The sequence below is a fragment of the Mus musculus genome, chromosome 8, assembly GCF_000001635.26.
Source record: "Mus musculus strain C57BL/6J chromosome 8, GRCm38.p6 C57BL/6J".
NCBI classification, from domain to species: Eukaryota; Metazoa; Chordata; class Mammalia; order Rodentia; family Muridae; genus Mus; species Mus musculus.
In genome coordinates this window covers 110,931,737-110,959,635 of record NC_000074.6, presented here as the reverse complement: position 1 = coordinate 110,959,635, position 27,899 = coordinate 110,931,737, and the positions used below count along the sequence as shown (strand labels likewise).

The 27,899-nt window shown below is 48.0% G+C and overlaps 1 protein-coding gene and 2 long non-coding RNA genes across 8 annotated transcripts in view; 2 read left to right on the top strand and 1 right to left on the bottom strand.

Annotated features, from left to right (window-relative positions):
* Positions 1 to 27,899, bottom strand: part of St3gal2 (ST3 beta-galactoside alpha-2,3-sialyltransferase 2) — a 54,316-nt gene that overhangs the window by 14,423 nt on the left and 11,994 nt on the right. For 2 of the 5 annotated variants that reach the window (XM_006530786.3, NM_009179.3), the window contains one exon: positions 1,586 to 2,878. In XM_006530786.3, coding sequence (XP_006530849.1) covers positions 1,586 to 1,924 — 339 coding nt within the window. In that variant the 5' untranslated portion in view covers positions 1,925 to 2,878. Of the gene's footprint in view, positions 1 to 1,585; positions 2,879 to 18,535; positions 20,265 to 27,630; positions 27,732 to 27,899 lie in introns of those variants that run through there. The other 3 variants (XM_006530787.3, XM_006530788.2, XM_017312624.2) reach the window with 3 other exon arrangements.
* Gm39251 lies at positions 10,596 to 17,336 on the top strand. Of its 2 annotated transcripts, XR_001778654.2 has the most exons (4): positions 10,596 to 12,454; positions 14,125 to 14,222; positions 14,770 to 14,910; positions 17,296 to 17,336. It is a non-coding gene; the product is annotated as a predicted gene, 39251 (long non-coding RNA). The 2 variants fall into 2 exon arrangements; XR_879195.3 differs by lacking the exon at positions 17,296 to 17,336 and having other exon boundaries at positions 14,770 to 17,275.
* Positions 20,329 to 23,449, top strand: Gm46052. The gene is made up of 3 exons (XR_003947458.1): positions 20,329 to 20,463; positions 21,001 to 21,216; positions 21,961 to 23,449. It is a non-coding gene; the product is annotated as a predicted gene, 46052 (long non-coding RNA).

Here is a 27,899-nt window from a genome sequence, read left to right as displayed (position 1 = left end):
GTCTCGAGACCCTATCTTAGAAATTAAGACGGAATGGCCGGTGTGGTGGTGCACGCCTTTAATCCCAGCTCTCAGAAGGCAGAGGCAGGTGGATCTCTGTGAGTTCAAGACTAGCCTGGTCTACAGAGTGAATTCCAGGACAGTCAGAGCTGCACAGTGAGACTGTGTCTCCTAAAAACAGAACAAAACAAACAAACAAACAAAACCCACAACAACAACAAAATAAGGTGGACAGTGATTAAGTCGATAGTTCACAACATCCGGCTTCCACAAACACAATTCTGCACACACACAAGACTTGCATAGCATAAACAGGAGCTGGAGAGAGATGGTTCAGCCAGTAAGAGCACTGGCTGCTCTCCAGAGATGCCGGGTTTCATTCCCAACACCCATATGGTGGCTCATAATTGTCTGTAACTCCAGTTCCAGGGGATCCAAAGTCCTTCTCTGTCCTCTGAGGGCACAGAAATACATGCAACAAAGAATATCCGTTCACATACTAAAATAAAAACGAAAATACTACCTTCACAGATCCAGGCTCCCGGAGTCTGGTAAGAGGCTGGAGGATGGCAGGCCAGGAGGTTGGGGAGAAATGGTCCTCGCTACACAAGCCTGGCAACCTAAGTTCAGTCCCTGGATCCCAGGTAAAGGAAGAAACTACCAACTCCACAAAGTTGTCTTATAATCTCCACATGTGCGCTGTGGCATCCGCACAGCCCCTGCTACATCATACATGTACACACACACACACACACACACACCAAATAATAATAAAAATTTTGGGGCTGGCAAGATGGCTCAGCAAGTAAGAGCACTGACTGCTCTTCCGAAGGTCCTGAGTGCAAATCTCTGAAACCACATGGTGGCTCACAACCACCTGTAATGAGACCCGACGCCCTCTTCTGGTGCATCTGCTGAAGACAGCTACAGTGTACTTATTTATAATAATAAATAAATCTTTGGACCGGAGCGAGTGGGGTTGAATGGAGCCAGTAGAGGTCCTAAATTCAATTCCCAACAACCACATGAAGGCTCACAACCATCTGTACAGCTACAGTGTACTCCTATACATAAAATAAATAAGCAAATCTTTAACATCATTAAAAAAAAAAGAATTTTGGAAAAATAAGATGCTGCTGGGAGAGAAGTATAAGTCACTTGCCAGCTGGGCAGCCTTTGCTGCAGCTGTGGAATGGCTTCTTGCCACTTACTCGGCAGGCCTCTATCTATATGGCATGGCCTCCAGGTCCCCACTCTGACCACTCTGACCATTTGTGCTGCCTCCCTGAGCCCAGAGCATTTTGGGGGCGGGGTGTCTACACAGGACTCCTACAAGCCCCACAAATAGTAGTTCTCTCTCCTCCCAGGTCAAAGCTCATCCTGCCTGGCAGCGGTCTGTGATCCAGGGATATGGCTCAGCTCAGGTGGGCTTCCTGCTTTGTCAGGGTGCTGGGAGTCATAAGACGGACAGCCTAAGTCCAAAAGGGGACTGATCACAGCGGCTCCAAAAATAAAGAGGACCAATTCTGAAAAGCAGGCAGTAAAAGGAAATCAGCAGGGGGTGGGGGTGGGGCACAGTCCTTACCATCCACCACCGCTGGACATCCGGGGGGAGGTTCATGTTATCTCTGGTCCAGACGGGTGAGATGTTGCCGTCAAAGTGGCTGTCAAACCATTCAGAGGTGCTGGCGTCACCCATGCAGCGACTGCAGGCACAATTTCTCCCCAAAAGCCCCTCCTTGCCGAGGCGCTGTAGTCCTGAATAGCCTGGTACCAGCTTCACCCGGTGTGTGCCGCCCAGAGCCCCCGAGTCCAGGTAGGGCAAGGTAGCCATGCTGTGGTGCGAGTAGGTGAAGAGCAGGGACATAATGAACACCAGCAGGAATGCCATAGAGAGGAACCACACCCGAAGAGAGCACTTCATCGTGCTGGCCACGGGGTGGCTGTCACCGTGGCCAATCCTTTCCCGGCCCGCTGCGGGGCCAGCCACGGCGCAGCCTGCTTGTTTTGGCAGCACGTAGAAAGGGCATAGGGGCACGAAGCGTGACAGGGGACTCTTGCCACACCTTCCCTCAACAAAAGGGGAAAGCAGGAATAGCCCCCCCCTCCCACCGTCCCTGAGCCACCAGAGCCTCTCGCTCAGAACTTCCTCGGGTCTCTCTCAGTCACTAGCTGGGCCACAAAGATTCTGCGTCTTCTGCCACCCCGTCAAGGCAGAGGTCAGTCCATCTCAGCCCTCTAGTCCCTTGTGAGTGCTGGCTGCCAGCTCCGGGGTCCCCCCTCTTTGGTGGCTTGAAAAGGTCCAGTCTGGAGCAGTCTGGGTCCTTGTGGCTCATGAGCAGACGCTAAGGCAGCCCCTGCTCCCCTGCAGTGGGGAATCCCTGGAACCCTGATTACAGCAGAGGGTGCACGGGCTTCAGGGGGCCTGCATTCCATGCACGAGTCCTCTTCGCACTTGCAGGCCGTCCTGGTCCAACTCCTTAGCCAGGGGAAAAGAGCCTGACTCAAGGCCAGAAAGAAAACCAGTGATCTTCATGGGCGTCAGGGCTACAAAAACCCAAGACCTTCTGCGGAGCGTCTGGCCTGCTGCCTCCCATCAGAGGGGCTGGTCCCCTACTCTGTGCTGTGGGGTCGTCTGGAGCTGGGAACAGCTGCTGCTCAGCAAGGTGCCAGACTCTAAGCCATGTGGATCAGGAGAGCTTACGTGGTCCTCATTGGGACTCCAGACTCCTTCCTGGGACTGTTGGCCTTGGCAGGGCAACTGCCCTGCCCACCCCTGCTTCTAGGGTGAGGCTGTTCTGCCCTTGGCTCCTGTTGGCAGTGATCCCCTGGCAGGCTCTTCCTCACCTGTCAGGCACCGGGCGGCCACAGCCTGACCCTGAAATTCAGAGAGGAGAAAGAATATGCTGTTAGACAATAGAACCTGAACATAACATATGTACACATGCATTCTCTCTCTCTCTCTCTCTCTCTCTCTCTCTCTCTCTCTCTCTCTCACACACACACACACACACACACACACACACACAGCCCCCACCCATGGTCTGAGGACAGAGCCAGCAGTAAAAGAGATGCCCATCAACAAAAGCGTAGACAAAAGAAAAGGCTCTCTCCTCAAACAGTCCATGGATAGCATCATTTTGCCTAACTCCCAGCCTCAGAGGACTGCACCTTCATTAATTAGCCTGAGAATAAACAAGGAATAAGTTAATTTCCCCTGGGTCCGATGGCAAGGGCTAACACACTCCATTTAGGAAGCCTTGTCCAGCTATGTGTAGTTAGTTACTTTCGGACAAAACTGAGGGGAAATTAGCCTAGGGAGGATTGCAAGGTCTGAGAATAATGGTTTCCCCCCACATAATGCTCTCAGGGAACTTGTAGTGCCCACGGAAAGCTGGCAGAAGTTTGTCCCTGGTCTCTCAAGTGTGGACTGCACAGATTGGTTCAGTGAACCATGAACAATCCTTCCTGCTCATATAGAGGGAAAAGATGTCAGGAGAAGAGGTATCTGGTCTCGGAACAACCACCAACCAGCCCTCTGGGCAGTTGCCTTCATCTGTGTATTAAGGACAAAATGAACCCCTAGAGTCCCATCCCGGGAGTCCCAGCAGCCTGAGGCTCCAAGCTGTCCCTAGCACACAGAGGGGAGAAGAGCCCACACTGGCCTGAGGGAAAGGAGTTTGAATCCACGCTCAGGGCATCTCCAAACCATCGCTTTAAATCCAGCCAGCTTTAAATCGCTTTAAAGCTCCGATGTGACCCCCCAGGTCTGGCAGCCCTAAACCCTCGCTCCCTTGTTGAAGGCTCCAGCCAGACATTCTAGGATTCTCTGCCGTGACAGTGGCAGACAGTCTTGGGGCAGTCAGGACAGAAGCCTGCAGCCCCAGGAGGAAACAGAAGGGCCATGAGGAGCTGGGTGGGGGCTGTTCAGTAGTGAATCCGAGGTCAGCTAAGGCTACAAGAAATCCGAGTCTTTGCCTCAAAGTAGAAACAAAAACAAAACAAAACAAAACAAAACAAAAAGCCAGCAAGATGATTCAGTGGGCAAACCACTTGTACAAGTTGAACAGCCTTCGTTCATTCCCCAGAACACACTTAAAAGAGAGAATCGTGAGTCCACCTGTGACCCCAACCCATCACCCAGACACAAACAATAATGAAAGGGGGGAGGAGCAACTAGAGAAACGGCTCAGTGGTGAATGGTACTGGATGCTTTTCTAGGAAACCCAGGTCCAGTTCCCAGCAGTCACAGGGCAGCAGTCACTGTCATCTGTAACTCCATTTCTAGAGAATTCTTTACCGGCGTCTGGCCTCCTGGGGCACCTGGCATGCACACGATATACAGATATACACGCAGACAAAACATTCATATGCATAAAATGAAAATAAATACGTCTTTTAAGAGAGAACAGGAAAGAACAAGCCCCCTGTCCCCTCAGTTTGTGATGGCTCAAATTTCTTCAGTGAAGCGAAACCCCAGAGCCATCAGGGACCAGTATTAGCACGATATAATAGGGAAGACATTATTCTAGATCAGGAAAATGATGCTTATAGATGTGAAAGCACCTGCTTAAGGCCATGACCTTATGAGTGGCAGTGAGCTTTGAGACCTGATCTCGCTCAATGCCTGAGACGAGACGGAGTGCTAGAAGAAACCTGTGAGTCACTGCAGCTGCACAAGGCTCAGGGAGGAAGTGAAAGAACGGCAGAGGTGCTGAGATAGCTCAGAAGGAACACGTTCTTCCTGCCACACCTACTGACCCAAATTCAATCCCTGGGACCCACATAGGAGAAGAAAAGAACCGACCCCCTTGCCTGGTGTGTTGGCTTAGACCTTTAATCCCAGCACTCAGGAGGCAGAGGAAGGTAGATCTTTATGAGTCGGAGGCCAGCCTGGTCTACAAAGCAAGTTCCAGGAGAGTCAGGGCTCTGTTACAAAGAGAAACCTTGCCTCACAAAACAAAACAAAACAAAACAAAACAAAAACTGGCTCCCTTAAGTTTTTCTCTGATGTCCAAAATATACATACACAAATAATTAAATAAGTACCATTTTTTTGAAGCTTCAAGCCAGGCAGGTACATGCCTATAATCCTAGCACTCGGAACATAAAGGCAAGTGAATCATTTGAGTTTAAAGCCATTGCAGTAGCTTGAGTAAGAATGGCCAACACATCATAGAGATGAATGCTTAGTCACCAGGGAGTAGCACAATTTGAAAGGATTAGAAGGTGTCTTAGTTAGGGTTTTACTGCTGTGAACAGACACCATGACCAAGGCAAGTCTTATAAAGGACAACATTTAATTGGGGCTGGCTTACAGGTTCAGAGATTCAGTCCATTATCATCCAGGTGGGAGCACAGCAGCATCTAGGTAGACATGATGCAGGCAGAGCTGAGAGTTCTACATCTTCATCTGAAGGCTGCTAGCAGAGTACTGGCTTCCAGGCAACTAGGATGTGGGTCTTAAAGCCCACATCCACAGTGACACACCTACTCCAACAAGGCCACACCTTCTAAAATGCCATTCCCTCGGCCGAGCATCTACAAACCATCACAGAAGGATTAGGAGTTGCCTTGGTGGAGACATGTGTCACTGGAGATGGACTTTGAGGTTTCAAAAGTCCATGCCATGCTCAGGGTCTCTCTCTTGGCCTGTGGGTCATGACAGAACTCTCAGTTACTACCCCGGTGCTATGCATACTGCTATGCTCCCAGCTATACTCCCCACCATGATGATAACTGACTAAACCCCTGAAACTGGAAACACCACCACCATGTTGCATGATGAGAGAGCAGCCACGAGGACATACACGGACCAGAGTGAACCAGGGAAAGACCGAATGGCAAGTAATGGGGCATTTGTCTGAGTAGTCGCAGCCTAGTCAGGTTAGAATAGATCAGAACCTGCCCAGCTATTAGTGCTTGCAGCTTGCTAATAAAAATACCAGGTCTCTGTGTCTTTATTCAGGAGCTAAGATGAGCTAGAGCGGACATAGAAATGCCCTGCAGTTATCTGGGAGCAAAAGGGGTGTAAGAACCCCCCGCACCCAAGAAATACTTTTATGTTATAGTCCCAACACTTAAGAGTCAGGATTAGAACTTCATGGTCGGGCTGGTGAGATGGCTCAGTGGGTAAGAGCACCCGACTGCTCTTCCGAAGGTCCAGAGTTCAAATCCCAGCAACCACATGGTGGCTCACAACCATCCGCAACAAGATCTGACTCCCTCTTCTGGAGTGTCTGAAGACAGCTACAGTGTACTTACATATATTAATAAAATAAATCTTAAAAAAAAAAAAAAAGAACTTCATGGTCATTCTCAACTAGACAGTAAGATGGATGGCAGCCTGGGATACATGAGACAACCTCAACAACAACAACAACAAACCCAATGCCTCTCTCACATGCCTCATCCAAGGCCCTGGAACGGACTCCAAGGAGACCCCAGTAACACTGGCTTCAATGAGCTTCTTCAAATGCTCCCCCGGGATCCTTATGCAGATTACACATTAAAGACTCTGGCTGAACAAGGCTGAAAACGGGAAGCCAACCCACTGTATCTTCCAGGTCTCCCTTTTCCCCTCTCTACGCCTAACGTGTAAGGAAATAACTTAAGCCTGCAGAGTCCTGTTCCCAGCTGTGGTGGCTTAAATAGGTATGGCCTTCATAGACTCATGTGTTCGAATGCTTGGCTCAGGGAGTGGCATTATTAGGAGGTGTGGATTTGTTGGAGTAGATAGGGTCTTGTTAGAAGAAGTGTGCCACTGTGGAGGTAGACTTCGAGGTGTGTGTGTGTGTGTGTGTGTGTGTGTGTGTGTGTGTGTGTGTGTAAAATCTCAATCTCTTCCCAGTGTAGAAGTAGTCCTGGCTGCCTTCAGATCAAGATGTAGTACTCTCGGCTTCTCCAGCACCAAGTCTGCCTGCATGCTACCATGCTTCCCACCATGTTGATAGTGGACTAAACCTCTGAAGCTCTAAGAGAGGCCCAATCAAATGTTCCTTTATATGAGTTGCCGTGGTCATTGTGTCTCTTCACACTAGCCTCTGTGATCTGAACAGAGCCATTCATGGGGCAGGTAGCCCTGGCGGGGCACTGACTCTGTAGGCTGGTGGCTGAAGGAATGAGGAGCTTCCGCTGAAGAAATGAGGGTTGCAGGAACTCCTGTGTGACCATGAAAGCGGGTGCTGGGCGGAGGCTGGTAGAGATGTCACTGCCTCCTAGGGACTCAAATCAGTGCCAGGTCACCTGATATCATTGGACTGCCTTGATAGGGACAGAATTGAATTTAAAAAAAAAAAAAGCCCCAGTTCAGCAATGTGTCTAGGGAAGAGCAGAGTGGATACGGGCATAAGGTCCTGCTGTAGAACCCCAGTGTCCGCCCCGATCCTGGGAACTTAAGCTGGGATAGTAAACAGACTGAGCAAAGGGAGCATTGGAAGGAACCAGAAGCCTCCAGACACGAACTCTCACCCCGAGGTCATCCAGTGCTGGCCCCAACTGGTCTCATTTCCAGTTGCGAATGTCTCATGCTATCTCCTGGGTATTCTAAATGAGGCCCCTCTACTTCACAGCTACCCAGTCACCCACAAAACGTCCACGAATATCCTCATATAAAATGTAAGAAATGGGGGTTTGAGGTGTGGTGGCTCATGCCTATAGTCCCAGAACTTGAAAAGCAAAGAGAGGAGAATCATGAGTTCAAGGCCACCATGGACTCCTTGGACAATATACATTTAGCCTGGACTCCATAAAGAGATAGGGCCTCGATGGGCAGTGGTGGCGCATGCCTTTAATCCCAGCACTCGGGAGGCAGAGGCAGGTGGATCTCTGACTGTGAAGCCAGGTTTGTCTACAGAGTGAGTTCCAGGACATTGCCAAAGCTATACAGAGAAACCCTGTCTCAACAAACCGAGAGAGAGACAGAGACAGAGACAGACAGAGAGAGAGAGAGAGACAGAGAGAGAGGTAGAGACAGACGGACAGACAGACAGACAGAGACAGAGACAGAGAAAGACTAAAAACAAAGAAGCCAGGTGTGATGGCACACACTTTTTATCCCAGCACATAGGAGGCAGGATCTCTCTGAGTTTGAGGCCACTGCTAGATCCTGTCTAAAAAAACGTAATCTCTAAAAACCCACTCTGTGTCTACCCTTCCCCCTAGGAAACCACAGCTTCTCCAAGGAGTCTACGCCATGGGCTTCAATCGACCGTCCAAGATCCAGGAGAATGCTCTACCCATGATGCTTGCTGAACCGTGAGTACCGACCCAGCTGCACCTCTTCACAGGTGGCTTAGCTAAGTGTTTCACAAATGACTGTCATTGTTGCTGGGCACAAAACGGGCTGTCTGGGACATCCTGCTTCCTCAGAATAGGCGCTCCGGAGGTGCAGGGAGAATCGAGGGGACTTAGATGCAGTCTTCTTCTTTCCCACTCAACGGTAATAACTGATACGGTGAGGTGAGTCTTTTATTTTAGACAGCTTTCCGGGTTTTAGAAATTCCTTTGGAGGTAGGGTGGTGGTTCATACCTGTGACCCCCAACAGTGAAAGAGTTCAAGGCCAGACAGGGCTACAAGACATTAAGCACACTGGGCCAGAAAATGGCTGAACAGGTAAAGATGCTCGTACCAAGCCTGGCCATTGGAGTTGAGGGACCAGACCACACGGCAGACTTTAAGAACCAACTTCCCACAAGTTGTTCTCAGACCTCCACCAGTGTGTGTGCACCCTATCCCACATACAAATAAACAAGGGAGGGGGAAGTTTTAACTGTATACTTCAAATGGGTGAATTACATTTGGGGGTGGGGAGGGGTACCCAACCTCCCAACCAGAGACAGCGTCTCACTCTGCAGCTCTGGCTAGCCTGAAACTTGTAGCAATCCTCTTGCTTCAGCACCTCAAACGCTGGGATTGTACGCATGCACCTCTGTGCCAAACTGTTTCACTATGTCTTTATAAGAGGTTCGAGATTGGAGTGGAGGGGGCACCATGGGATAATAACCATTTCCATGCGACCTAACCAATCTCAGGGAAAGTAGCACCCAGGAGGCTGCGGCTGGAGGTCAGGCCTCCAGAGTTGGATGGACTTGCTTCCTCTCTTCCCCCAGCTTTTTATAGCCAGGAAACCCACGGCTAGAGGAAGCTCCCACGGAACAAATTAAAAATGAACGCCCAGGGGAGGCTCGCAGCAGCACAGTGGTAAACGCAGCAAAGGATGCTGGGAAGGGGAATGTACCGTAGGCTACAGTGTAGTGTCTTCAGAGCCCATCTCGGCCAGATCCCAGGAGACCAGGCACGGAAATAACCCTAATGAAACGTGGGCCGGTAGAGCCTCAGATCGGCACAGCTGAACACAACCTGCAACCTTCTTGGCAGGCAAAGGAAAGTCAAAGGAAGGCGTGAAGGATCGGGGAGGGGGAGCAGAGCTCTCTCCCTCCGTCCATTCCCGCACTGCCTAAGACTGTGTATCCTAAAGCGTCCTCCCGAAGACAGCCAATCACAGGCTATGGCTGAACCGTCAGGAAGCCTTATGAACCCCAGGCACATCTCAGGCTTCTTATTTAATATCCCTGATCAAGAATCCCAGGACTGGGCTGGTGAGATGGCTCAGTGGGTAAGAGCACCCGACTGCTCTTCTGAAGGTCCGAAGTTCAAATCCCAGCAACCACATGGTGGCTCACAACCACCCGTAATGAGATCTGATGCCCTCTTCTGGAGTGTCTGAAGACAGCTACAGTGTACTTACATATAATAAATAAATAAATAAATAAATCTTTAAAAAAAAAAAAAAAAAAAAAGAATCCCAGGACTAACTGACCAGGTCAGCCAGACAAACGTGAATACTTTAAGACCACTGCTTCTGTGGGGAGGGGAGCGGGGGGGGGGGGGGGGGGAGGGGAGGGGGAGCACGGGGGGGGGGGGGGGCGGGTATAGGAGACCTTCCTGATAGCATTTGAAATGTAAATGAAGAAAATATCTAATTGACAACAAAAAAAAGAGTGGCGCACGCCTTTAATCCCAGCACTTGGGAGGCAGAGGCAGGCGAATTTCTGAATTCAAGGAAGGACAGCCTGGTCTACAGAGTGAGTTCCAGGACAGCTAGGGAACCCAGAGAAACCCTGTCTGTAAAAATAAAAAAAACAAAAAACAAACAAACAAAAAAAACCACACCACTGTTTCTTTTATAAACCTTTCAAACAGGCTTTTTCTACCAACTGGGGTATCCCACCAAAAGCTCTCTTTTCTGTCGATGCCTGCCAACACACTGTTAGGGGCCAACTCCTGCCTTCCGGGTGAGGCAACAGCCAAAAATTGGACCAAAGATAGCCTAGGGACTCTGTCATTATCTTGAGTAAGAGACCCAGAGTCCTCCGAAGACAGCTCAGTGTTTGATGGTAAAAATTATCACTATAACCCATGAAAAAGTAGGAAGAATCAACTCCACAAAGTTGTCCTCTGGCTTCTACTTAAGAGGCCCTTAAAAAGTTTTTTTGTTTTTGTTTTCTTGGAGCTAGAGAGATAGCTCAGCCATTAAAAGCATTGGCTTCTCTTCCAAAGGACCTAGGTTCTATTCCCAGCATCTACATAGTGGCTTACAACCGTCTATAACTCCAGTTCCAGACAATTTGAAGTCCTCTTCTGGTCTCCCTGCAGCACAATTCACATGTGGCTCACACAGACACACATGCAGGCAAACACACACAGGAAACAAGGACAACTTTTTTAGGCACCCATTCTTTTAGAAGATGTGGGTCCTAGGGATCGAACTCAGGTCCTTAGGATTAAGGGCAAGTGCTTTAACCCACTGAGCCATCTTGCTGGTCCACATTTTGTTGTAACTTACATTTACTTAAGTATCTGTGTGCTGCAGCGCACAGCTGTAAAGATCAGAGAACTTACAAAGAGTTTGATTTCTTCTTTCACTATGTGGGTCCTGAAGATGAAATCCAAGTAGGTCATCCAGATTTGGCAGTAAACACTTGTACCTGCTGACCCATCTCACTGTACCTGTTCTGTTTATTTCGTCTGTGTGAGGGTTTTGCCCGCATGTATTTGTTCATAAGTTATTATCTTACTTTGCGTTTTCTCTGTTTTTAGTTTTGTTTTTTTCTTTTCTTCTTTTCTCGGTTTTCAGTAAACTGCCATATTATCCTCTACCTTTATCCCCTTTTTCCTTTCTGGTTTGAAGATTAAATTCCTCTTCTTATAATAAGTATCTTAAATTGTTAGCATACCTGCATTTTCCTATTGAAACCTGGGTTTGAAAATGACAGAAGCCTGGTATAACTTAATAATTAAATTCCCTGTCTTTTTTCACTCCTCATCTCTCTGGTTGATGTACTTAACAATTCTGGCGCTCTCTCTCTGTCTCTGTCTCTTTGGAATTATAAATTTAATTTGAATAGGAAAGGCAGCTCAAGGGCTGGTGAGATGGCTCAGTGATTAAGAGTGCCAACTGCTCTTCCGAAGGTCCCGAGTTCAAATCCCAGCAACCACATGGTGGTTCACAACCATCCGTAACGAAATCTGATGCCCTCTTCTGGGGTATCTGAGGATAGCTACAGTGTACTTACATATAAATAAATAAATCTTAAAAAAAAAAAAAAGGAAGACAGCTCAATCAGTTAGTTCTTTCCCAAAAAGGATAAGGCCCTGAGCTTGAGTTCCTGAAACCACATATTAAAAAACCCTGGCGCAGTAGCAAACACTTGAAATCCCAGTGCTGGGGAAGACAGATCCAGAGCCTCTTAGCGTATAAGAGACCTTGTCTCAAAAACACAGAAGATGTTTCCCGAAGAACATTCCGTGAGGCTCTCCTCTGGCCTCCACACAAATTCATTCCCACTCTACCCCATCCTCACCCACACCCCCGCTGTGTATTTACCATCTGTGGCACACACTACTGATCACCCATTAACCCCCATTAACTGTGCCTCCCTTCCTTCCCTGCCAACAGAGTCCTGACCTGTTTAGGAAGCTGAGACCTAGACCCAAGAAATGAAGCAAGACCGACCAAAGCCAACCATAGCCAGTCTCTCTTTTTTCCCCTTAAACAAGGCACTGGTATAAAATGTAGGCCAATATAACTTAAAGAATGAAGGAGCTATCTCTTAGGGCTATCTGGGAACTGAACTCTGGCCCTCTGTGAGAAAAGTCCACTCTGAATGGTAAGGTTCCCCACAAGCATCTCTTTCAAGCATGCTGATGACAGCAGGATTGCCTTCTTGCCTTTATTTATCTAGGGTGGGGGCGGGGTCTTCCCATGTATCCTGGCAGGCTTTGGACTCAGTATCTTCCTGTTCAGTCTCCAAGAGCTAACATTAACATTCACACCGCGATCTGCTGCTCTTCTTGGGAACATTAAAAAGTAAGACTGGGGCTCGGTAGATGACCAAAGGACTTGAGAAGACCCAAACAGGCCTTTCTGCAAGAGCATCCATATGGCTGCCAGTAAGTATTCTCACTGACCAGGTAAAAGGCTGGAATCGTGTGTCATGGAAGAATGGAAGTATGGAGGCTCCTCCTGGCTGTGAGGTGTTTTTATTTTGAGAGGGGGAGGGAGTTCAAAACAGGGTTTCTCTGCATAGCCCTAGCTGTCCTGAAACTCACTCTGCAGACAAGCTGGCTTCGAACTCACAGAGAGCCACCTGCTCTGTCTTCTGAGTACTGGGACTAAAGGCGTGCGACACCTGCCCTGGCTGGCTGTGAGTTCTTATCTTGTTCAGGTCTTCTCTGAAAGATCCCATTTGTCCTGCCCTTGTCTGCTGTGAACTGGACCAAGGGAGGGTGGGAACAGGAAAGCGGTGTTAACTGGTGCTTGCCAGCTCGCCCCAGGGTGTCAGTGTGCGTCCACCCGCGTGTTGACTAGACTTCTATCAATCTTGTTAGAGATGGTTTGATATTCCTTCCCAAGAGACAGGTATTGGCAGGGATTCCCGGTTCCCTGATATGAATAGTCTGTCCAGTGCATCCCATCAAGACGGCACTGTAAATCTATACTCTAAACACAGCAGCCATACGAAAGGATAAAACTCTAAAAACAGTAACCCAACCCCACCCCACCCCCAAACCCTCACAACCACAATCGCTAAGCATTGCATGGGTAAGAACTGACCAGAAACACAGAGGACAAAACAGGGCTGAAGTTCACAGGTCTGCTGGGCTGAGCCTAGAAACAGACTCTTGGACAACTATACAAACTCAGGGCCTGGAAAAGCAAGCTGAAGATAAGTTGCCACTTGGCGGGAGTGGTGGCACATGCCTTCAATCCCAGCACTTGAGGCAGAGGTAGGCGGATCTCTGAGTTCTAGGCCAGTCTGGTCTACAGAGTGAGTTCCAGCCAGGGAAACCCTGTCTCGGAAAACAAAAACAAAAACAAAGCGGGAGAGAGAAGGGGGGGAGGGGAGGGGAGGGGAGGGGAGGGGAGGGGAGAGGAGGGGAGGGAAGGAGGAATCTATCAAGGAAGGAACAGATTGCCAATGCCAACAGTTAAAAATTGACACACTGGGCTGATTAGATGGCACTGTGGGTAAAGGTGTTTGCTGCCAAGTCTGACAACCAGAACCTACACGGTTGAAGGAGAGAATCAACTCCCAAAAGGTGGCCTCTGATCGCTACACAGCCACTGTGACATGCCCGACCTCTCCCTCCAATAAATAAATAAATATGAAAAACCATTCTTTTCCACTGGCACTTAGTGTGCCATCCATTAGGGCAGTGTCACAGTCCCACCTGTGGGGGAGACTGAAGTGAGGGAACTGCTTGTTCCCAGGCATTTGAGGCTGTCTTGGGCAATTCAGGGAGAAAGGATGTGGGACAGAGGGAGACTTAGATAGTGATCACATAACTATAGTTGTGGCCGGGGTTGTGGCTTGTGGCAAAAGACTTTAGTGTATCTGATGTCCTGGTTCAATCCTGAGCCTGGGTACCCATAGGCTTGAATTAGCTGACGATGAGAAACATGGAAACATAAATTAGGGTCATGATGTATCAAAATGTATCGAAATGTATCAAAATGTACCCTGTATCTTCCCTGCAGAAAAAAAAAAGTCAGGGGAGAAAAGGAAACTTTCTTTTCATATGCTCTATGCCTGGTAGCTCACAATCAACTGTAACTTCAGCTTCCAGGGATGTGACATTCTCTTCCGACTATGTACCCGGGAGCGCGCACACACATGCACACACCCCGCCCAGGCACACCTACAATTTTTAAAGTAAAGTAAGTCTGTTTGTTTGTTTGTTTGTTTGTTTGTTTCAGACAGGGTTTTTCTCTGTGTAACAGAGCCCTGGCTGTCCTGGATTCACTTTGTGGACCTCGAATTCACTGAGATCTGCCTGTCTCTGCCTCCGCCTCCTGAGTGCTGGAATTAAATGTGTGTGTTACCATGCCCAGCTAAGTCTTTTTTAAAAGGGGAGAAACACTTGTGTCCCTTACTTTGGTGATCAAATTATTGGAATAAGACACTCCGAGGGGTTGGAGTTATCCCCCCATTCCCCAGGAAGCTCCTACAGAGAGAAAGACTGGGAAGGCTTCAAGCCTGGCACTAGCCAGAGTAGGAACCTGTCTCCCAGAAAGAGATGTCCGCCATGCTGATAGCTGGTCAGGCTACCTGGTAGAGAGACCACTCAGTGCCGGCAGGGTTAACTTGACTGGGTTCCACAGCTGTGCATCCTAACTTTGGCCCTCTACTCACATTTAAACAACGGGAACCAAGACAAACTTGGGGGGAGGGAGTGGTCACTGGATCTCTTTGTCTTTTTCCCAGTGTGGCCATACTGAATGAATCTCCTCTTCCTGCTTTTAACTGGCTAAAAAGGGTGCCATACTGAGCCTGGCTCATTAGGGCTGCCAGGTACTGGTGCTAGTGCCGACAACACCCAGCTCCGGAGACACCGCCTTTGCTCAGGTAACTTCCCTTTGTTACTGCTGACCACACTTGACTTCCAAGTAACTATAAACACAGTCTCTCGCCTCTCCGGACCTCTCTCTTTCCTTCTGCTTTTTACTGAGTCTCTCCTTGCGTTCTGAAGGGTCTGGCCTCTGCTTCTTCTTTCTGTGCACCCTGTCTTTTCCAGGCCAAGAGCCTGCATTCCTGTGGCATGCCTACACAACACTTCAGTCTTTAGCCATCACCTCTTGCATGAGGCCAAGGTCACACTCGTGATCATAAACAGCATCCAGAGATCTCAAAACCAGGCTTGTGTCCAATCATACCTCACCCTCTTGGGATATGAACTCATTTGAATCACAAGTGATATCTAGCCCACATTTATTGAGTCTAAACTAGAACTACAAGAGAGAGAGAGAGAGAGAGAAAGCTAGTTACACCTCTCTCACTTAAAATATAAAATCTATGGCCTGAACTATAGTCAGTCTCAGGCCAGTCTGAGCTACAGTGAGACTCCATCTCAAAATTAAATATATTAACTTAAAGGCATAGTAACTGTATTACTTAATCCACCATCTCTTCCTACTGTGTGACCCAGTATAGTCGTAGACAGATCAGGCATTAAGGCGGCTAGAGAGAGAGGTAACTGTTAAGAGCACTGGTTGCTCTTCTAGAGTACTTAGGTTCGGTTCACAACCCTCCGTAACTCCAGTTCCAGGGATCTAGTGGTCCCAGCACAGCACACATGTGATACAGACACACAGGCAAAATACCCATACAGATTAAAAAAAAATATTAGAATAGGCATCAATAAATGTTTACCCAACTATCTATCATCTCTGTATAAAAAACCTTACACTACAAGAATCAGAAAAACACTGACTACAAAAAGTTTTGAAACCTTATTTGGAGGTAGGGCTTTGTCACCAAGGACGCTCCTGAATTGCTCAGCCTCCTGCTTCTCCTTCCCAAGTGCTGGGACTACAAGGAGGGCTAAGACACTTGTGGATTTATATATGCCAAACGAGTCCTCTATCAACCTAAGGACACCCCAATTACACCCCATTTTTAGTTGCTGAAACAAAGTCTCATGGTGGCCTAGAACTTACTATGTAGTTGAGGTTAACCCTGAAATCCTAGGATCACAGGCATGTGCTGGCAGGTCCATCTGAAATATTCTTGTAAGTAGGAAGATACGAATGGATAATTACACTCTGCCTCGCACTCGTGTGTCCCCAGAATACAGAAGGAAGAGTTTTCTCTAATTGTTTTTAATCACTTGGTAGTAGGGAGATACACATGCTAACCATAGCATCTAGCTATCGGCAGCAGCTTTTCCCCCAACAATTAAGACTAAGTTGCCCAGGAATGCTTCAAACTCAGGTCCTTCTGCCTAAGTCTCTTGAGGAGCTGGCATTAAAAAGAGATGGCTCCTCTATCCACTTAAGCTCAAAGCCTTCCAACCTAGCAACATCTGAATCCACATTCTGACATTGCCACTGGTCCCCCACGTAACCATTTGACCTCTCTGATCTCGACCCTTGTCTATAAGGTGAGACTGTCATCCTTTCAAAGGATGTCCTGAAACTATCAGAAGCCCAAGGCTCCCAGTACACCAACTGCCATCCTGGGTGGAGCAAACTGAGGACCACAGTTCATCTAGCTTCAACTCAACGTGGAGAATTCCTAGCCTGTATCCCCACAGCCCTGGAGAGCATCCTGAGGCATAAGCCCTGCACATAACCCACTAGTTGACCCCACGCCAGGTCAATCAGCTCTCCAACCCTGAGAACAATCTCCCCCGGGGGAAGCAGTCTTGCTTCCCAGCCCCCAGCTCTGACCAATCACAGGCACTGTTACCCCTTGGTGATAGGTACGGGCTTCCAGGAACACAGAGATCTCAGAGGCAGATATGCCTTGGTGGACCCTTACTCCTACATAGAACAGAAGCCATATGCTCACTGTGGGGCAGATTGTCAGCTCTTAGCCCAGCTGCCACAGAGATCCTACATAGCTCCCCCGAGACCCATCTCACGCCTGTAGCTCTCTAGTCATTAAGTCAACAGTAGGATTCTAGGAAAGCCAGGAGGGTTTCCCGTGAGGTCATGAGGAGACATGAGGAGAACCAGAGGATGCATAGAAACTTTAAAGGGAGGAGAGAGGGAGAAATCACATAAGACAGGACACAATCAGAGTATGGCGGTAGACTGAAGGAGAGAAATCCAAGGCTCTCGGGAGGGTTTTTAGAAGAAGTAGAAATTAAGCTGAAGAAATGCTAGCGGAAGAAAAGCCAGACAGAAGCTTGCGTGGCCCAGACTTGAGGTTTTCATCTGCAACCTGAGCTTTCTCTTCATTTCTTTTCTTTTCTTCTTTTTTTTTTTTTTTTTTGGTTTTTCGAGACAGGGTTTCTCTGTGTAGCCCTGACTGTCCTGGAACTCACTCTATAGAAGACCAGGCTGGCCTTGAACTCAGAAATCCGCCTGCCTCTGCCTCCCGAGTGCTGGGATTAAAGGCGTGCGCCACCACACCCAGCCCACCTGAGCTTTCTGGACACCTTCAATGAGCAGTAACACCTGGCCACAGCTTCTTCAAGATGAAGAAACCAGGGCTGGGGAGATGGCTCAGCGGTTAAGAGCACTGACTGCTCTTCCAGAGGTCCTGAGTTCAAATCCCGGCAACCACATGGTGGCTCACAACCATCTGTAATGGGATCAAATGTCCCCTTCTGGTGTGACTGAAGACAGTTACAACGTACTCACATACATTAAATAAATAAACCTTAAAAAAAAAAAAGATAAAGAAACTAGGGCACTTTCTGGTTTTCATTTTTGACGGGGGTTGAAGCATTAGGGGCTACAGCTGTTGGTCACTTCAGGACTGACCGCAGCCCAGTGAAGAGCCACAGAAAAGCTCCAGTCCTCGTTCGCATGCTTTCCCACCTCCCAGGGACTGCTCTGACTCACAGGGGGAAAGCAGCGGAGCGTGAGATCATTCAAGAAGTATTTATTTGGTTCCACACCAAGGCTGGCAGCCAGCCTGCCCTAGCATGTCCTTCCCTGTTAAGCCGTATCACTCTTCCCTCCACCAAGCCTTGTGGCTCCTCTCGAACAGCAATGATATCAGCTTCCTTGGTCCAGGAGCAAAGCAACGAGTTTGCTCTGTTCTGAGAAGTCCTTAACTGTTATTAGCCAGGCTTCCTCCAGGAAGGGCAAGGAACAACCCGTCTTCAAGACTGGCACTCCAGTTCTCACTCTCTTTATGGAGCTGGTGATGTGTTTCCAGGCCTTATCCCAGACACATAAACACTTGTGGAACATTAACACTGAGCACAGAGCCAGGGCTTCATGCAGAAGCGACGGTTCTCCTTAAAGGGAAGGACCGTGCTTTATCTCCATTAGAGTAGCAACTCGTCAGGCCGATGTTCCCTAACCCCTCCCTTCCCAAATCCACAAAGATTCTCTCTGCTGGTTTTGGAAGATTAAAAGGTCAAAGAATGAGTTAGGTGTGGTGATATAAGCCCCAAATCCCAGTGCTCAGGAGCTAGAGGCAAGAGGACTGTTGGCCCGCACTGCTGATGCGATAAGGCTCTTTAGATAGAGACAGACACACAGAAAATGAAACCTGATCACATTCCAACACTCACTCTGGGAGAAGGGATCAAAGCAAGCAGGGCAGATGGTCTCTCCGCTGGTTACCTGGCTATGCCCATGCGCCCACTGGTCAGGAATCCGACGGTCACAGGCCTTACCACACCACAATTCTCAGCAAGGATGTACAACCGAGGAAGGAAGATCCAGCAGGTAGGGCCACAAGGCAGTTGTTCGTCTAAATTACCCAATCCAGCCATGATGATTCATAAAAAAAAAAAACGGTAGGTGGGACAGGAAGAGCTCTTCCTGGATTTCAACACTAAGGAATTCCTAAATCAGGAATGGAGGCGAATGCAGAGGCAGAGGCAGGTGGATCTCTGTGAGTTCAAGGCCAGCCTGGTCTACACAGAGAGTTCCAGGGCAGCCAAGGGATACACAGAGAAACCCTGTCTCCAAAAAAAAAAATTGCTAAATCTTTTTTGTTTGGTGGGCTTTTAAAAAAAGATGTGTGTGTGTGTGTGTGTGTGTGTGTGTGTGTGTATTAGAGAGAGAGAGACAGACAGACAAAGAGTTTATGATCCTACCTGAGGAGGCCAAAGGGAGGGTTGTCATATCCCTGGAGTTATAAGTAGTTGTTAAGTTGACATCTTTTGTTTGTTTGTTTGTTTGTTTTGTTTTGTTTTGTTTTGTTTTGTTTTTTGAGACAGGGTTTCTCTGTATAGCCCTGGCTGTCCTGGAACTCACTCTGTAGACCAGGCTGGTCTCCAACTCAGAAATCCATCTGCCTCTGCCTCCCAAGTACTGGGATTAAAGGCGCGCGCCACCACTGCCTGGCTAGGTTAACTGCTGAGCCATCTCTCCACCTTCTGGTTTTGTTTTTTTGAAACAGTCATCTATGGCCTAGGCTGGCCTCTAATTCACTATGCAGCCAAAGATAATCCTGAACTCCTGATCCTCCTGCCTCTATTTCCTATGTGCTAGTATTACAGGTGTATGCTACAAGCAAGTACTGGAAAAGGCTTAGGCCTGCCGGAACCCATCCAGGGCTGGTGGCACATGGCAGTGGGCTTATATACCAACAACTCCAGGCAATATGTATCTAGGGAAGGAGAACCGATGCTCTCGAAATGTTCCAGAACAATTTCCACAGCTCAAAAATCTAGGAGTTCAAAACCATTCTAGTCTATATAGTGTGTTCCAGGGCAGCCAAAGGGACATGGTACGATCCTGTCTTAAAGGAGGGAGGAAGGAGGTGGGAGGATGGGGGGAGGGGAGCCCCACTTTGAAAAGTTCTAATACTAGCTTTGGGATGAGAAGAGCATTCTGCCTCTGACAAGCTAACTTCTCCCCTCTTTTTGACTCAGGATCTTGCTGGTATAGTCTGAGTATCCTCAAATTTGTGATCCTCCTGCCTCAGACTTCCAAGTGCTAGATTACAAATGTGTATATCTATACACAATATTTAATCCCTCTTGTTAAAAAAAAAAAAAAGCAAAAAGCATCCTGTCTTGACACCCCCTGAGCCAGAGTTTCTCTGGATTTCTTGTGACTCTGTATGAACGTCTGGCTTGTAGAAGGTACTGTATCCTTTGAGCAACGGTCTGGACTCTGGAAACATGTCTAGCTCTTGGGCCCCATCCAATCAAAGGCAGGAAACAGCACTGTAGGCTGGAAACTTAGCTTTGTGGTCAGGCTCCTATCTACTTCCTTCATCAAGACCATATGACTTCAAAGTACGTTGCCCCCACCCCTCTAAATCTAAAAAAAAAAAAAAAAAAAAAAAAAAAAATCCTTCTGCCAACCCAGCCCACCTACCAACCAAGCCAACTTCTTATCAGTTTCTATTCTTGTGGCACAGTGGGAGGAAGGAACCTGGTGGGGAGACTGCCGCAGTTCCTGCCAACATCGGTTGGTGAAGAACCACCAGCCCTTTCATTTGGCAGCTTGTGAGATTACCCAGGGCTTGAGGACTGTGTCAAGAGTAAGTATAGCAGTGAAGGCTTACTCAGCAGAAGACACTGCCAAAAGGCACAGCCATGTAAATGCCAATCCCCTGGCAGACCAAGGAAGGAGCCCCCCACCTCCCCACCTCCCACACGCAAAGCAAACAAGCCCTGGCTAGGTAGGGGAAGGGAGAGCAGAAGCCAAGGTTAGCGATGGTATGGGTGACTGAGGGTGTCTAGACAGGAGACAAATTGGCACTAGGCCAGAGGCTGAAGCCAACCAGCATGTTGGCCTTAGAGGTGGCTGTCTCCAGGCAGTGACAAATCAAAACAGGGTCCAAATCCTTGGAACAGACTGGTAACTTATACTCCGTGGGCCAGGCTGCAGTATTCTCTGAACACCCTATCTTTAGCTGTCTTTTGTTCCCCTTTTATATTTAGTAAAGACTTTTGAAAAGGTCGCCCTGTGGTAGCTATTCTAATAGAAACTCAAAAGATGTCTGCACCCAGGCGAGGGCCAGGTGCTTCAAGAGAAGCAATACTAACCCCACCCCACCCTACCCCCACCTCCACAGCCCGATTTACATCCATGCCCCTCTGGAGTAGAGGCAGCTCAGGGAAAGGAATGGAAGAGACTAGAGCCTTTTTCCTCGTTGGGCGACTGAAGGCAAGATGGGTCACCAGCAGCTCTACTGGAGTCCCCCACAGAAGTCGGGCCAGGGTTCTCACTCTAACCGCCATGGTCTGATCCGCAAATAAGGGCTGAACATGTGCCATCAGCGCTTCTATTGGTAAGTAAAGGACATAGGCGTCATTAAGTCGGACCAAGCGACTTTGAATGGGTTATTCGATGGTCTGCCAAGTGGAACAGATCATGCTAGTCTTTGTTCACTAAGAATTAAAATGTGAAGAGCTTTTAAAAAAGAGAAAGAGAGACTAAAGTTGGGGCACTTGCTCAGTCACCATTTTGCCAGCAGAGACCTTCAACATTTTTTTTTTATTTGGTTGTTTTTGGGGGGGGTTTTGAGACAGGGTTTCTCTGTATAGCTCTGGCTGTCCTGGAACTCACTCTGTAGACCAGGCTGGCCTCAAACTCAGAAATCTGCCTGCCTCTACCTCCCAAGTGCTAGGATTAAAGGCGTGCGCCACCACCGCCCGACCAACATTTTCTTAACATAGGGTGTGGTAGCACATGCCTGTAATATCTATGCCTTAGAGAGACCACTGAAAATCCAAGGCCAGTGTGGGTCTACCCAGCGAATTCCAGGTCAGCAGGCACTACACAGCGAGATCCTGCTTAGAAACAAAGAGCTAGAACTGGAGACTGAGAGCAAGAGAGAGTAAGCAAGCAAGCAAGAGAACATAGACTTTTCTGATAGGCGGCCATGCGGTACGTACGTTCTAGAACCACCTACAAGGGGCTCTCTGAAGCCCCTCTGCCCTGTGCTCAGATTTTCTGTATTAGTTCATCCCTAGATGGTGGGGTGAGGCAGAGGCCCAGTTTAAATTTTTACTTCTCTCTCTTCACTGAGTAGCTGATGATACGCCGTGACCCGTTCCACGAGGCTCCTGGTGGCTAAGATATCACTTTCCCACTTGTGGAAAGTAGCAGCATCCGCTGCTATGAGAAGGCACAAAGGGGACCTTCCCCTTGTTTCTGACCCTCACCTCCAGGTGAGAAAAACCCAGGCTGCAGGAAGAAAGGGGTCCTCCCTGTCTCCACTGCCAACTCTCAAGGATGACCCATGTTCCTGGATCTGTCCTAAGTTCTGAACTCCTTGCCAAAATAGCATCCAAAATGACAGGCACGAATGCTGACACCGGTGTGGACTGGGGACACAGACTTCAGTCCACTGACAACGGCTTTATCATCTATGACAAGGACTTCCAACACTACGGTGCCATCAGAGACCCCAGGCACAGGTGACCTGGGAGCATCACAGAGTTGGGTCCAGTGAGTGTTTTCGGGGGGCCTTTGCCTTCCCTCATAAGGCAGGAGTGTCACCACCTCAATACTTATGTGTGAGCACGCCAAAGGGTGACAGTGGGTGTCTGCCTCTTCTGCTCTCTTTTATTCACGACAGGGTCTCTCGCTGACTCTATCACATACCAGCTAACTGGCAAGACTGGGAGCCAGCAAGCTGCAAGGATCCACCTGCCTCACACATGCACCACGACTAACGTTATACGTGCTGTGTACTCCCAGCTTTAAAATAAAAACAGGATGCTTGGATCCCAACTCAAGTCATCATGCAGGCACTTTTCCAACCGAGCCTTCTCCTAAGCCCAGGGCTGACATTTTATAGTCAACAGTAGAAACAAAAGACCTAGCAGAGATAGATAGCACCCAGCTGCAATCCCTGCTCCCGTTACATAGAAGGGCCAGGAGTTCAAGGTCCTCCTCAGCTACATAGTTAGCTTGTAGTCTACTCAAGCTACATAAGGCCCCATATCAAAAAGAAGCAAAACAAACAAACAAAAAAGACCTCCATCCCAGCCCTCCAGGGCTGCCTTTGCTACACAGCTGTGTGTCTTTAGGCAAATCACACCTTTCCGATTTAGCCTCAGGACCTTCATCTGTGCAGTGAGCTCGACAATGGTTGCCCTCCCTCTGCTAATCTAACAAACTCCTATCAAAGATTAAATATGTAACTGTTGTGAACTTCAGAGGACGGCGCACCGCCAGCAAGAGATTCTGCATGTAAGCCTAAGGAGACCGGGGACTGAGCCAGGCCCAGGCACTGGGCACAGAGCGAAGCGGGCGGGTAGAATGAACATGCAGATCTGGCAGGCTGCGCAGGTGGAAAGAACTGGCTGCCAACAAACACCGGAAGAGAAGGAAAGATTCATGCCAGGGAAATGGGTATAATGAACGAGGAATTCAGACCAACACTCAGAACAGCCTACCTCACTGTGTAAGAATGGAGGAGCTAGTGAGAACTTCTCCGGCGTTCCCAAGTCCTGTCCCCCAGCACAGTGTTAATATAAAATTTCGTGTCCTCAAATAAACCAAAGTCCCTCACAGGAATGTTCTCTTTCTGCGCCTGGGGCCCAGGCTAAGGCAAGAAGCCTATTCAAAATTGAACTTGAGGTCTCCTCTTGCCAAGCCTGAAGCTAAAAACCTAGGGCACACTGCTGAGATCTCAGAATTTCCTGGCCGAGGCAAGCTGGTTCAAAAATCTCTCGGATTGGAAGTGAACTGAGGCTCAAGGGGCGCTTGTTTCATCTCTGCTCAAATCTGTCCCACTGTCCTGAATGTTCTATTTCAAAGACACCAGAGGGGCACAACATCCCCAGTAGGAAATCCCCAGAATATTCTAGAAAGTACAATATCCCTACAGCCACATCCTTATACTGCAATAATAAACATTGAGGGTGGGGCATTGGGGCAGGGAGCTGGCCTCAGAGTAGAATGCAGGCAGAGCTGGGCCAAATCCTATTTCCTGGGACCGGGTTGAAGCCATCAACAAAAAGGGTCCCCATCTAAGGCATATTCCTTTGTGACACCAGCCACCACAGAGTCTATGCTGTGCCACAGGAGGAAGGAATCATTTGCTATAACTGGCCTATGTTAGCTTTTTCTTTTATACTGCATGGGAAGAATGATGCTTTCTGAATGAGCATCAGGACAGGGAGGTGGTTCCTCCCCTAAAAATTGCCACCCCTCCAGGGCTACACTAGTTCTTATCTTAGTCCTTCACCTTCTTGGAGCTTTGTTTTAAGAAAGTCCACCATTCATTTTCAACAAATCCCCCCCTGGCTAGCCTTTTAACTCTCGATCCTCCTGCCTCTGCCTCCTCCCAAGTGCCCAGACTACAGGAGTGTGCTAACATGCCCTGCTAACATTTGGTTATTTTCAGAGGTTATTGCTAGATAGTTGAGACTGACCTGAACTCCTATGTGGTCTAGGCTGGCCTAGAATTCATGATCTTCTAGCCTTCATCTTCCGAGTCCTGTGATTACACAAGTGTCCTTGCTAGCATTCGATTATTCTTGTTGTTATTGTTGTTTTGGTGTTTGAAGTCAGGGTTTCTCTTTGTAGTCCTAGATGGCCTGGAACTGACTCTGTAGACCAGGCTGACTTTGAATTCAGAGATGCCCCTGCCTCTGCCTTCCAAGTGCTGGAATTAAAGGTGTACACTACCAATGGTTAACACTAGCATTCAATTTTTTTTCTTCCAACCCGCTACAGCCCCGCTCGCTCAGCCTATTTATTTATTATATATAAATACACTGTAGCTATCTTCAGACACCCCAGAAGAGGGCATCAGATCTCATTACAGATGGTTGTGAGCCACCATGTGGTTGCTGGGAATTGAACTCATGACCTCTGCAAGAGCAGTCGGTGCTTTTATCCGCTGAGCCATCTCACCAGCCCAGCATTCAGTTTTTAAGAAGGTAAATTAATAAATGGTAACAAACACAAGACATTTACCTACAGTGGCTACTGATGTATTAGGTCACAGAGCTATCACGAGGTCTCCATGGACCCAAATGCACACCGGACACTTTAATATACAATGTCTTCATAATGGGCAATGAGCAGATTTCCTTTAGAGACTCAACGCTCTTCAAATTCCTCGATGTCATGCAACCCAGCCAGGCCCAGCCAGTAAAGCACCAAAAACACTCAGCCCAGAGAGGCTGGAGCCAACCATCAGGAATGTGAACCAACAGTTTCCCTTTAATCGAAGGGCACTTCAAAGTGCATTTTCTCTTCTTGGGACAGTCTCATGTATCCCAGATAAGTCTCAAACTGTGTGACTGGAGGTGGCCTTGAACAGCTAATGCCTCTGCCTCTGCCTCCCAAGTGCTGGGATTACACTTGTGTGCCATCAAGTCTGGCTAAGTGAGGTGGATTCTTTTGCTTGAGACAAGGTCTCTCTATCATGTAATCATGTAGCTCTGGCTATCTTGGAACTCGCTATGTAGACCAGGCTGGCCTGGAACTCTCAGGGATTTACCTGTCTCTGCCTCCCAAGTTCTGAGATCAAAAGCATGCATCACCACTCCTTTATGTATGTATGTATGTATGTATGTATGTATGTATGTATCTATCTATCTATCTATCTATCTATCTATCTAATGTATATGAGTGCTCTATCTGCCTGTATACCTGCGTGCCAGAAGAGAGCATCAGATCCCATTTTAAATTGTTGTGAGCCACCATGTGGTTGCTGGGAATTGAACTCGGGATCTCTGGAAGAGCAGCCAGGGCTCCTAACCACTGAGCCATCTCTCCAGCCGCAGCAAGGTAGATTTTTTATAATTGAGGTCCAACTGATGCAGTCTCATATACGTGCACAATCATTTTTCATTTCCTAGGCAATTTTAGAAAGCCCCTTAATTGTATCACTTGTTATCTTACCTAAAAACAACGTCCTGAACTTGCACTTCAATACCATGTGTTTCATAGGTCAGGCCAGCTCAGAGGCTCACAAGAGCAGCAGTGGTCTGGGAGCTGATGCTCTGGGATTCCTGGTAATATCTTGGTTCTAGCTAGGACCAAAGTTCTTTTCCAACCAGGGCCACTACTCACACCTACATTCCTCAAAGTTGGCTCTCCTGTGTGTGACTTTCTAGAGAGGCCTGAGATCACAGTATCTGCTGCCAGAATGCCCCAACCACAGGGAAAACTCAACAGGAAAAGATGTGTTTGTGTCCCCTCCCCTCTTCTGGGAACTGAGACCAAGTGCACCTTCCCCACTTCTTCTAGGAACTGAACATAGGACCCTGAGCACATAAGGCAGGAGGTTTTATCACTGGGTCACATCCCCAGTATCCGTGCCCTCTGATATCTAGCCAAACCATAATACACTAAACCAGATGATGCTGTCAAAGACAAAAGAGTATGATTCGGGCTGGCTGGACATGTAGCTCACTGGTAGCAGGTTTGCCTCCCATGTATAAATAAGGACCTGGGTTCAAGCTCCAGCACCAAAAGGGGAAAAAATGTAAAGAAATATAATTCTAGATACGGTCTATAATGTGGAGGGATGTCTTTTCCAAAACTGAGTCTCAGCCAATAAGAATCATTGCTGGTTTTTCAAATAATGCTACCAAATGCCTGAGCCAACATCCATTAACTAACTTTTGGGTCATCCATCCATTAACTCCTGGATATTGCCTCTTTTTGTTGTTGTTGTTTCTTTTGCTTTCTGAGACAGGGTTTCACTATAACTCTCGCTGGCCTGAAACCCGCTATGTGGATTAGGCTAGCCTCGAACTCAGAGCCTTCTGCCTTTGTTTCCTGAGTACTAAATATACTAAATATACTGAGTATATAAATATATTAAATACATCCACCACCATGTCTGACTGGATACTGCATCTTAAATGATATATTTTATAGCACCCCAAACTACCCTATTTGGTCTTCAACTGCCTCAAACAAACTCACACATGATCTAGGCCCCTTTTCTTTTCTGTCTTCCTAGTTTCTGGGAAAGGGGCTCGATCATCCATTTCACCATGCAATGTTGAATCACCTGTGACTAGCCAATCTAAAGTCCAACTGACTTGACTATGTAAGCCTCTCTCCCTCCTTTTCCCACTTCATTCCACATCTGCAGCTGTCCATTCTATTCAAACAACTGTCATTCCTCACCACAGACATCCCAGATCTACTGAAGAGATCCTCTCAAACTTCACCTCCACGGGGAATTTCAAGTAATCTCCAAAATGTAAACGCACCCCACCCACAAACAGCCACACCTCCTAATAATGTTCCAAAGCAGAGGTAGGACTCCCCAAAGGCAAGTTGTCATCAGGTCTGAACAGCAGAGACCTTAAAACCAAAACAAGCCAAGCCAAGACACCTGTAATCAAACAACAACAACAACAACAACAAAAATGAAACAAAACAAAACAAAACAAACAAACAAACTTAGGAGGCAGAGGACAGAAGAACACAAGGCCATTGTCATTTAAGGACAATCTTGTCCAAAATTAGAAGGGTCCAGGTCCTAAGCTATGGAAGGAGACCTTAAACATCAAAGCAAAACCAGTGGGTAGAGGCACTTACTGCTCCAGCCTGACAACCTGAATTCCATCCCTGAAACCATGTAAAGATGGAAGGAGAGAACTGAGCACACTGGTATCCTCTAACTTCCACACGCAAGCCGTGGGACAAGTGCTGACCCCTTCCCCACCCCCAATCATACCTAAATAAAATAACAACAGATTTAGACAAGACAGGCACCAACCAGTGTAAAGTGAGGCAGGTAGATGTGGGAGTTGCTGTTCAGGCTGAAGGCCCTGACCTCCCACCTAGGGTGGCTTCAGACTTCTAGATCAAGCTCAGAACTGGCTGGGTCACCCCACAGTGAAGACCTCAGCTGACCCCAGATGGGAAAGGAAGCTCGCAGCCAGGCAGGGAAACCCAGCTGGGCTGAAGCCAGAGGAGCCGCACAATGGACTGTCAGGAACGGTTGGGCTGCCCAGAGCAGGCAGCTGTCTGCGTGTAAAAACCAAG